Source organism: Alligator sinensis, unplaced genomic scaffold (assembly GCF_000455745.1).
Source record: "Alligator sinensis unplaced genomic scaffold, ASM45574v1 scaffold177_1, whole genome shotgun sequence".
Taxonomy (NCBI): Eukaryota; Metazoa; Chordata; order Crocodylia; family Alligatoridae; genus Alligator; species Alligator sinensis.
The window spans coordinates 655,994-667,117 of record NW_005842269.1 but is presented as its reverse complement, the minus strand read 5'-3'; the positions used below and the strand labels follow the sequence as shown (position 1 = coordinate 667,117).

General features: G+C 48.1%; 1 protein-coding gene across 2 annotated transcripts in view; it reads left to right on the top strand.

The window, feature by feature from the left end:
* Positions 1-3,638: 3,638 nt before the first annotated feature.
* Positions 3,639-11,124, top strand: part of GALNT8 (polypeptide N-acetylgalactosaminyltransferase 8) — a 39,365-nt gene continuing 31,879 nt past the window's right edge. For both annotated transcript variants that reach the window (XM_006027805.2, XM_006027804.2), the window contains exon 1: positions 3,639-3,979. In XM_006027805.2, coding sequence (XP_006027867.1) covers positions 3,766-3,979 — 214 coding nt within the window. In that variant the 5' untranslated portion in view covers positions 3,639-3,765. The remainder of the gene's footprint in view (positions 3,980-11,124) is intronic.

Below are 11,124 nucleotides of genomic sequence, written 5' to 3'. Positions count from 1 at the left end.
AAGGCGCCCCCGGGGGTTACAAGAAATAATGGCCACAAGCTAGCAGAGAGCAGATTTAGACTAGACATTAGGAAGAACTTCTTCACAGTTCGAGTGGCCAAGGTCTGGAACGGGCTCCCAAGGGAGGTGGTGCTCTCCCCTACCCTGGGGGTCTTCAAGAGGAGGTTAGATAGGCATCTAGCTGGGGTCATCTAAACCCAGCACGCTTTCCTGCCTATGCAGGGGGTCAGACTCGATGATCTATTGAGGTCCCTTCCTACCCTAACATCTATGAATCTATGAACAGAAGCTCAGTGCAGATAAACCAGTTTCAAAATGGCTGAAACTGGTTAAAGATAAACCTGCTTGAATGTACTATCAGACTTAACTGATTTGGGTCAAACCAATTTATGAAACTTCTGTCCCAGACCCCTTCCCAGTTCAAGTTAAATCAGAGTCCCTCAGCATCCCAGCATACTTTGCAGCACTGGGCTATACTGTCTGCTTCAGGGAGCAGGGGTGGCCCCACCCCTCTGTTCATTAACTGGAGCAGTGAGGGCTGTTTGACAAGAGGAGAGTGGGGGGAGCAAACCTGGCTGGGGATGTAGCCCAGTCTGTGAGGGAGAGGGGGATTGCCCCCCAGGCAAACCCTAGCTGTGGCCTGGGGCCAGAGACCAGGGGCCAGAGGCCAAGGAGGGGTGTTAAACACTGCTTCCCTCACTCAAACTTACTGCTGGCTGCAACTGTGGACTACAAATCCTAGATGTACCTGGAAGCAGAAAGAGGAAATGGTGAGCAGCCCTGCGGAGTCATGGTACTGTAATTCTGGTCTGGAAATCTTAGAGACCTTGGGGCAGCAGGAAGAGGAAATAAACACAGGAAGAGAGCTGTGCTTTAGCACTCCCTGGCTTCTGGCCTGAGCCACTGCAGGCATGTGGTTACATTTTCTGTATCAAAGGTAGATGTCTGTTCACTTCTGTGTCAATTTAATCTGTGCAACTTGGACTAACCTGCAAAGACTGAATCAATTCAGCCTCAGGCTTTTTGACTGACTGTACCTAGCCCTAGTGATCTAGTACACAGGCTGACAATATATGTAATTAGGATGGTAGATATTGGCCCTGATAAATTGTAGGCATTAAAAGTAGTAACTATGTCACAGCATTCTAAGAGCTGTGCAAGATCAGCACAGCATTGCTATGTCGGTTGCCTTTCCATTTAATTTTATATGCTGCTGTAAATATTTGTTCCATTAAGGTAATCATTATCTAATAAATCAATGCAGTGTCACTGAGGGTATGTCTGTTAAGCTTTGGCAGTGCTCCTGATGGTACTCCTGAGGTTCACAGCCCTACCCACCCATTGTTCATCTGTGCCAAGCTGGAGGGGATGCAGTGATGGAGTCACACTAAGTGTGTTCCCTGTTGCCAACCTCAAGCTATGTCCCTCCAGGATGTTACAGAAAGGTTGTGAGAGGAGATTACCTTCATAGGTAATTTCTGAGTTTGGTATATATGGAGTGAGAGTTGGGGAGGGGCTTGAGTAGGACATGTCTCTCCTTCAGTGCCCTCAGAAGTACTACAGAAGCATATAAATATCTTAACATAAATACATGGGGGGTAAAAAGAAGGTACCAAATAATGTGGGGCCTCTGCAGGACATGCTTGGTAATCTGGTGGTAGCACCAGGCAACAATGCTAATCTCTTTAACAGATTCTTTGCTTCCATTTTTCTGAGCAGAGACAGGGACATCTGCCCCACTGGGATACCAGATGGACCCAGGGGAGGCACAGCCAGGCCCAGAGTCAGTGAGGACCTAGTCAGGGAAGTTCTGGAGGGACTAGATGTGTTCAAATCAGCGGGCCCTGACGATCTCCACCCCCGAGTGTGTAGGGACCTGGCCAGCACTGAGAGGGTCCAGAGAAGGGCCACTCACATGATTGGGGGCAGCAGGGCAGGCCCTACGAGGAGAGGCTATGGGACCTGAACCTGGTCAGTCTCCACAGAAGAAGGCTGAGAGGGGATCTGGTGGCCGCCTATAAACTTGCCAAGGGGGACCAGCAGGCCATGGGAGAGTCCCTGTTCCCCCAAGTACTACGGGGATAACAAGGAACAATGGCCATAAGTTGACTGAGAGTAGATTCAGGCTAGATATGAGGGGGCACTACTTCACTGTCAGGGCGGCTAGGATCTGGAACCAACTTCCAAGGGAAGTGGTGCTCACTCCTACCCTGGGGGTCTTCAGAAGGAGGCTAGATAGACACCTAGCTGGGGTCATTTGACCCCAGCATCCTTTCCTGCCCATGGCAGGGGGTTGGACTAGATGATCTGCTTAGATCCCTTCCGACCCTACCTACTATGAAACTATAAGAGGTGCCATGCCAGAGATCCATCTAATCCAGTATCTTTCATCTCAGTGGCAGTGTCAATGCTAAGGGGTAGAATATATATATAGGGTTTGTATAGACTGATCTGTCCCTTGTACCTCTTCCTTTACAGCTTCTAGTACATAGAGGTCATCCTATTACAGATGACCAAGCTAACTAATTCTGATGCTCATTCAGCCAATGGGAGCTGCATAGTCACATTAATGTAAGGCACTCTGTCTGGACTCATATACCTTTCTTCTCAGTGTAACATGTACTGTGTGTAAAGCTGGGCTTAATGGGCCAGAAGCTTCCTTGCACTGTAAGCCCAGCTGCTGGAAGTTCTCAAGATGTGGCTCCTTGTAGCATTCAGTACATTAGTCTAATCCAAAAGCAAAACATCATAGTAACAACCTCTACATCTTGACAAAGGAAAACAAAAGTGGCTACAGTTGCCTTTCCTAGCACAGATAGAAGAGTCTCTCTTGTTCGTGTTTGCTCCCTAAGAATCTGTTATGCCTCCGAGCTCCAATAAGAACCTTATAGTAGAACCAGGCCATGTCTACACAAGATGCTGACTGCACAGTAGCCCAAGAATACTGCACAGTAGTGTTGTGTGGCAGAAAATGTGAAGCAACGCTAATGTGCAGGAGTCTTGGGTGTAGTCAGTGTCACAAAAAAGCCATATGTCGCTGCATAGTAATGTGTCTAACAACTGTGCGTTCAGTGTTTTGTGTAGACATGGCCCCTGCGTCTCCTCAAGCTGATAATCTTGAGTGGATGCTTCCTTTTGTTAAGCTCCCTAAAATGCTAAACTTTCTCAAACCATTTGCTTTTCTGCAGTTTTATAGAGATGTCTCTAACCAGGAACACAATAACTATGATTCTACTGTTTCATGTGCATAGCTAGACAAATTTAATTAGGCAACACATACACAAGCACACAGACACACACACAGAAAAAAAACCTGTAAGCAAATCCTTCACTGACAGTCAGTCTGGCAGTGAAGGATTTCCTTACAGGTATTTTTCGTGTGTGTGCTTGTGTGCTTGCGCATGTGCTACATTAGAAATTCTTACAAACATGTTCTGCTGCAGGCACCACAGGAGAACAATCAAACCCTTTAGGTCAAAAGGGAAGTTTGTTCCAGCTGCATACTTTCCCACTAATGGGTAGCTCATATACTGTTGAGGGAAGAAGCTGAAAACGCCTATTCCTTTGAGGTCAGATATGTTGTCACTGCCTGCTTGCTCCTTGACTCATTCAAGTTCAGAGAAGTTATTCTACATGAATGATTTCTGTATGTGCTTTAAAGAGGCTTGCTTGAGACTCTTGCATGGGGAATCAGTGACTTGCACACATCTGGAACCATAATTACAACCCAGGCCAGGGATATTTTTTTTTATATAGCAAGATACGATGGTGTCCTGCAGAAGGTTTCCAGGACTCACACCAATTGCACTGCTTCTGGTCTCCTTTGTGAATGTCTTTCTTGTGACTTATGTGAAGAACATAATACAAGAGCTGAGAAAGGAGAGACAGGGATACTTAGAGGTTCATCCTCGATCGTTTAACCAAGAAAATGCAGTAATTGAGAGACTGGACCATTTGGAGACATATATTCGCAACATCTGTAAGTAAAGTATATTCAAAACATTTATCTTTGCTAGAAATGCATCTCTAAGTTATTCTGCTTTGTGGGAACTTTCTAGCTTTTTAAAATTGATTCATGGTTTGGGTTTTTTTTGCTTTGTTTTGTTTCTTGGGACTTGTCTGGGCACTTTTATTTATTTTTTCTTCAGCATTGGAAAGGATGGGATGAGTTCTTTGTCATATCTATGAGACAGTCTCCTAAGCATGCCTATCTTTACCTACTTTTGCTTTTTGGATGTTTTCCTGAAACCTCCTAGTGTTGATTGGGTTAAATCATTTGAGGTTTATATCTATAAATACTGGAAGCAAGTTAAGATCTGAAGCTTTAGAGTGAAGAGTTTAAGATCAAATGATAAACATCTGGAAGAGCTGGTCAAGCTGGCAGGTCAATTTCACATGAAAACTATTGTTCTAAAAATGAATCTTGCAAAACGTACCTGTTTGGAATGGAAGGATTCTTTGGGAAACTCGGTTCCCCAGCTTTTTGTGCCATGGTAGACAAACAACTTGTATATAGAAGACTGTGATCATTCCGTCTTTGTCCTTATCGTATCCAGTACTAGTAGACCGTGGCAGTACTACTGGCCAGGTGGGTGGCTTAGCTTTTCACATCTGCTAACAGGCAGAATGAACTGAGGTCTGAATGAAAGCCCGCTTTTCATCTCCAAAAGTATAAAGGGAGGCAAGAAGCCTGTAAATGAGAACAGTCATGTGGGAAGAAACCAGGACTTTGAAGGGCTAGGCACCCTAGAGTCAGGAGGATTTGGGATACAGAATATCACCTGCTTTAGGAATTCATTAATTTATTGTAGAATGAGCATGGCCAGCTGTCCCAATGAAGTCACTTGAATAAGGGCTATAGGGTCAGGTTTTGGGGCCTTATTTTTGCTAGACTCATTCAGCTCCACGAAAGGGGCATCTGTGGCGAGGGAGCTGATGCAGCAGAAGCAGTGTGGGCTCTCATTACATTCATCACCATGTTGCTTGTTCTGCGATGGAGAGCCTAATGGGTACATATTGGAAAGGGGGAAGTAGACAATGTATTTATCATCTAGCAGGGCCAGACACAGGCATGGGCAAACTGGACAGCCGCCTAGGGCCAAGACAAAAAGGGGGCCTAAAAATAGTTACTTTTAAATTATTATTATCATCATCTTTGGTGAAGGGGGGCCCAATATTAAAAGTTCACCTAGGGCCACCAGGTATCTAGGTACAATGCTGTCATCCAGAGCTGACAGCAGCCGGTTCACTTGTCTCTTTGGAAGAGCTGAAGTGGATCAGCAGGTGTTCTCCACCCATGCTTCCAAAGACCCAGTGATTACAACAACAGTCCAATGCCCTTGTTGCTATTACCAACTGGATTGAGTCTACATGTCATCCTTCTTTACATGGCCACCTGTTGTTTTTCCCATCTCTGGACCCCGCTCTAAAGAGTAATGAACAATGACAGATGTGTTTGTCTCGGCATCTTAAAAAAGCTGTTTATTTTATTTATTCTCTCTTCAAATGGAAGAAAGCACAGGGGCTGCATTCCCTACTCATTGTTAGAGGCCTTCTCCTTCTTCAGATAAACACAAGAATTTAAAATCAATTAAAGGAATGGCTCTTTCAGATACTGAACTGAGCACGAGTAGCTATGAAACAGTTGGGAGATGTGGATTTGAACCCCTGTAAGCTGAGGGGGTGGAACTGAATGTGAGCCTCTCATTTCTTGAGCAAGTGCTCTAACTGCTAGCTATTATATAGCAAGGGGGTCCAGAAGTAATGGCAGCAGCACATGATTAGCCCTATGAAAAAGAACATGTAGGTATTTGCTATCAGGAGAGGCCTCTGGACGGTGGGCTTATTTATTTGTACAGAGAGATCTTCCTGGAATAGGTCTTGTGCAGTAGTTCCCCATGTGGGCACTCTTATTTCATGCGTATTTCATGTGAACTTTGTGTAGGTTAAGTCAAATGGAGTAAGCTGACCATAGCATGGAATAAGAACATCCAAATAAGGACAGAATAGTATGGAATAGCTTTTTCTTGTCTAAATCTATCCCAACCATGCAGCTAGTGATCGCTACCATTTGCCCCTGTGCTAGAAAAATGACAGGTCCTGGGTAGAAATCATGTAGCATTCAACACTCAAACAAGGGTATATGCAATGTGTATTTAGGGCTGACTTGTGTTTCTGTGTGCTGCACTTGAGCAAAGAATTCTCCCTGGTGTGCTGTTTTGTTCAGATAAAAACTTAAATAAGACATGCACAAAACTTCTGTCTGTCCATCTGTCTGTCTGCTTTTATGGCCACCGACAGGTATATTTGGTCAGAGCTCTGAGCACTTCTCTCTGTTTTGTGAGACTTTCTCCTTTTCTTGCTTTGTTTTCTCTCCCCCAGACAATCTGACCCCTTTCTCACTGTAGTCCCCTACTTTTCATTACTTTTTTCTGCCTTCCCCCTGCTGCTTTTCTCAGACCTTTCTCCTGCAGTAATTGTCTCCCCCTGCACTTCCCTCCCCCTCCCTCAGATTGTATTTTGTTTTCTCTCAAAAAACGGCAGCTCCATCAGGTGGTGGGAAGGGCCTTCCTCCCAGTCACTCCCCGTTTCATCAGAGTCTGCTAGCTCTGTGGTGGTGCTCCCCTCCCCCACTTTCTCCCCCCTCAGGGGAGGATTTGGCCCTTCCCGCTGTGAAGGGCAAGTCCCAGAAAAAAGGAATCTTCTAAAAAGGCCTTGGTATTCCCTCAAGACCTCCCCACCACTTTGAGGGGAGCTGAGTTTAGTGAGCAGGGCCCTCCCTCTCTTCCTGCCTTCTCGGTATCCCCCCCCCAACCCTGTAGTACTTGGGGGTGACCTGGAGGTAGGGGAGGTGGTGGGGGAGTCTGACAGCCCCGCCCTCCCCCCCAAAAATCTCAGCTCCTTGAGCCTGACAAGGTTGATACAGAGTTTGGACCCTTTGGGAGCTGCAAATGGGAGCAAGAGTGCCCAGCCCACAAGAGCACCCTACCCAAGAGATCAGGGATTGATGCCTTCCCCACTCCAGGCCCCTTTGGAGGATGCTGCTCCTATAGGGCCTGATGCTGAGAGTCCTGGTGGGAGGGCAAGTAATTCCCTTGGGGCTCAGTGGCTCCTGGTGCCTGATTTTGATTCTGCCTCTGCAGATGAGTTGACAGAAGTCCTGCCTTTGGAGGTGGTGTTGCCTGATTCAGCTAAGGTGCCCCTCTCAATAGGGGAAGTGGAACTATTCCTGCTTCTGAGGAACCTCCCTCTGCTGATTACTCTGTTGAATGCTTTATTGAGTTTCTAGACCAGACCAGGTCTAGAATGGTTATCGGAGCCCAAGATGTTTGTGCTGTTCACTAAGGCTGCAGCAGTGGTGCTGCACTCCAATCCAGGGATGCAGCATTATAGATTTTGCATAAGCAACATCACCTCCTCCTTATTAACATCTATGCGCCCACTGCTGGATGAGAATGCACTGTCTTCTTTGAGACTCCAGCTATATTTTTGCAGAGCACAGCTGATAGTGATGAGCTTCTCTTCCTAGGCAGGGACTTTAATTGCACAGTCAATGCACAGCTTGACTAGAATGGGCCAGAGCCCCATCCATCCTCTGCCCAGAAGGTGTGGACCGCTTTGGAGACAGTGGACCTTGATGTCTGGCACTATCTCCATGCCAATGTGAGGCAGTATACCTGCCTGAAGGCGACTGCCAGTGGACTCTCTATGGCAGGCCTTTACTGCCTGTATGTCACCAGGCACCACCTATCACTTCTGCACAGCAGCTGTATTACCCTGGCAGGACTATCAGATCACAGCCTGGTTTCTTGTGCACTGAGCCTTCCTGGCAGGCTGAATTCCCGCTCACCCTACTGGTGCCTCAACACTAGTTTGTTGCAGGATGTTCACTTCTGTGACTGCATTGCTTACTTCTGGCAGACATGGGAGGCCACAAGAGTCACCTTTCCCTCCTAGAAGCAATGGTGAGACGTAGGAAGGGTGCAGATTAGAGTTTTCTGTCAGCAGTACATGCAGTTGTCAACAAGCGAGCTCTTCCACTGTGTTTGGAAGTTGGAAGAAGGATGTGATGCAACTTGAGGTGGCCCTGCATGATGCTGACAGTGATGCAGGGCTGCTTGAGAGTCTTAAACTCTGCAAGCAACATCTGTGGGAGCTGGCAGAGTGCAGCCTGGGGTATGAGGGTCCGCACCCACTGTCAAGAACTGGCAGAGACTGATGCCCAACTCACTTCTTCTTCAGCCTTGAGAAATGATGACCCATGAAGAAGGTCATTGATCATTTTAAGACTCCAGATGGCCAAACATTCACAGATCCTGTTGAGATCCGATGCCATGCCATCACCTTCTACCAGGAACTGTTCTCATATGAGTGCCAACTTCTTACTTGGCCAGGCTAAACTCAAGAGCTGCAGGAACTGGCTTGCTGGAGCCGGCTCAGATGACATCCTGCAACTCTTCCAGTTTTTTGGTACGGGCACGCCTGTCATTGGAGTTTGAGCATGTGGTCCTCCAGCGGATGGTTCCTGTCTTCCAGGCATGTTGGGCCATTCAGGGGGTGCTCTGCAGTGTTGAGGGTGGCTTTTTAGTCCTTGCACAATGATACTGCTAGCCCCTTCCCAGGGTACCAGCAGGGGTCTCAGTAGGCTGATGTTGTACTGGATATTTTTGGTTTTAGACTGTGAGGGCAGGCCTTGCATGCCAAAGGCTCAGGCTCTGTCTGTTGTATCAGGGCCCCTACTTGGGCTGTATTTTGTTTTTCCTTGTTGGATTGTTACCCCCTTTTTCCCTTAATAAACTTTTATAAAAAGTCTGTCTGTCTGTCTGTCTTTCTTTCAAAATGGCTGGCAATGGGTGTGTTTGCTCAGAGCTCTGAGGGCTTCTCCCTGTTCAGTAAGCCTTTCTCCTTCTCTTGCTTTGTTTTCCCTCCCCCAAAAAGTCGGACCCCGTGCTCCCTGCATCCACCCCCACCCCTTTTCATTACGTTTTCCTGCCTTTATTCACCTTTATAAAGCCCTTTCTCCTGCAGTAACCCCCTCCCCCCTCCCACCCTTCCTCTGGGTTTATTTTGTTTTTCTCTCCTCTCACTGCAGCTGCTTTGCTGCTTATTGTTTTCCCTTCTCCTCCCAGGCATATTGTTCACCTTTCTCCTCTCCTCTGGTGTTTCTTTGTTTGTTTGTTTTCCAGCTTCTTTTTTCCCTGCCAGCAGAGGGCTGCCCATCCCCCACCCCTCTGGTTCCTTGCAGGGTTAACCATTTTTTTGGCTGGAATGGCTAAAGGTAGCCCCCAGTGGCCCACTGCTGGGGCTTCTGCCCCTCTGGACTGGAGTTTTGGTCTCTGGCTTCATGCCCCTCCCTCCATTGGAGTGGAGGAGTGTGCTACTGCTGTGGGGGCACTGGTGGGCTGAAAAAATGTCCTTTATGCTGCCTGGGTGAGTTCAGTCCCTATAATTTACCTCAGCTCCCCTGCTTTGGTGCTTGAGGTCGTGGTAGCAGGTGTGTCTGTCAGAGGTGTTTTTTGCTTTGCGACACCCGTGGACACACCAGCCATTCAGGTGGTAGCCTCCAGTGTGCCCCCATTTCTCTTGGACAATGAGCTCACCAACTGCCTGAGCCCTTATGGCATGGTGATGGGCCCTGTTCATAGACTGCTGCTTGGCAACAAGATCCCTGAGCATGTCCTATCCTTGAAAGGGCAGATGTTCATGTTTCTTGACAGGGAGGGTAGGGGTTTGCCCCACCCCATGTCCTTCCTGATTGATGGACAGTGGTATGAGGTGTACCTCCTCACTGGGGACACCTCATGCTTTTGCTGTGGAGCAGGTCCCATCTGGCTACCCACTGCCTGAGCAAGAAGTCGGCTGCAGCGGAGCTGCCTGTGGCTGTGCCCAATGATGGCTTGTCTGCCTCTGGTGCGGCATCCCCATCAGGTGGTGGGGATGGGCCTTCTATCCAGCCACTCCCTGCTTCATTAGAGTCAGCTAGCTTCATACCAGTGGACCTGGCCACCCCTCATTCCTCCTCCCACAGGGGAAGTTTTGGCTCCTCCTGCTGGGAAGAGAAAGTCCAAGAAACAGAAAGGGTCTTCTAAAAAGGCCTCATCATCCCCTCGAGAACTCTCCATTACTTCAAGGGGAGCTGAGGCTAGTGAGCAGGAACCCCCAACCCTTGCCTGCTTCCTTGGCAGTTCCCCCAGGCCTGGGAGTGAGCTGGGGACAGGGGAGGTGGTGGAGGAGTCTGCTGGCCCTCCCCCGCATGTCTCAGCCCCCTGAGTCTGATGAGGTTGACATGGAGGTTGGGCCTTCTGGGAGCAAGAGTGCCTGGCCCAGGAAAGCATCCATCCCAAGAAATCAGGGACTCATGTCCCCCTCCAAGGTCCTTCAGAGGGAACTGCTCCCACAGGGCCTGATGCTGAGATTCTTGGTGAGGGGGCAAAAACTACCCCCAGGGCTCAGCAGCTCTCGGTGCAGGACACGTACAGTTCCTCCTCCTCATTGTCAGATTTTGATTCTGCCTCTGAAGATGAGTTGATGGAAGTCCTGCCTCATGAGATAGCACCCCCCAATTCAGCTCCGGTCCCCGCTTCCATGGGGAAGGTTCCTACACCAGAGGTGGAACCTGTTCCTACTTCTGCCGAACCTCTGTTGAATGCCTTACTGAGTTTCTTGACCAGACCAAGCACCACCAGAAGGTTGCACAGAGCATTTGTAAATGGTTCCTAGAACCTGAGACATTCGTGCTTTCCGCCAAGGCTGCAAGAACGGTGCTTCACTCCACTCTGGAGATGCAGTGTTATAGTTTCTGCCTGAGCAAGCTTGCAGGTGATGTTGGGCGATTGCTGTGTGATGCACAGGCTGGCAGGCTGTAGGCCCATTTTTTTCTCCTGTCTGGCATGCTTACTCCTCCCTAGTGTTCCTATCTGTTTGTTTTGGCTTGCCTGTCCTGTTGGCTACAAATGTCCAACTCGGGATCCTTAAAATTCTGGTTTATTAGGTGGATTGAAGCACTGTAATGAAGTTAAATCATAAACCTTGGGTCTGGTCCCCACACACACACACACACACACATGCACACACACAGTAGCAAGCTACAAAAGTCAGGTATACCTATCCTACAGCGCTGGAGTG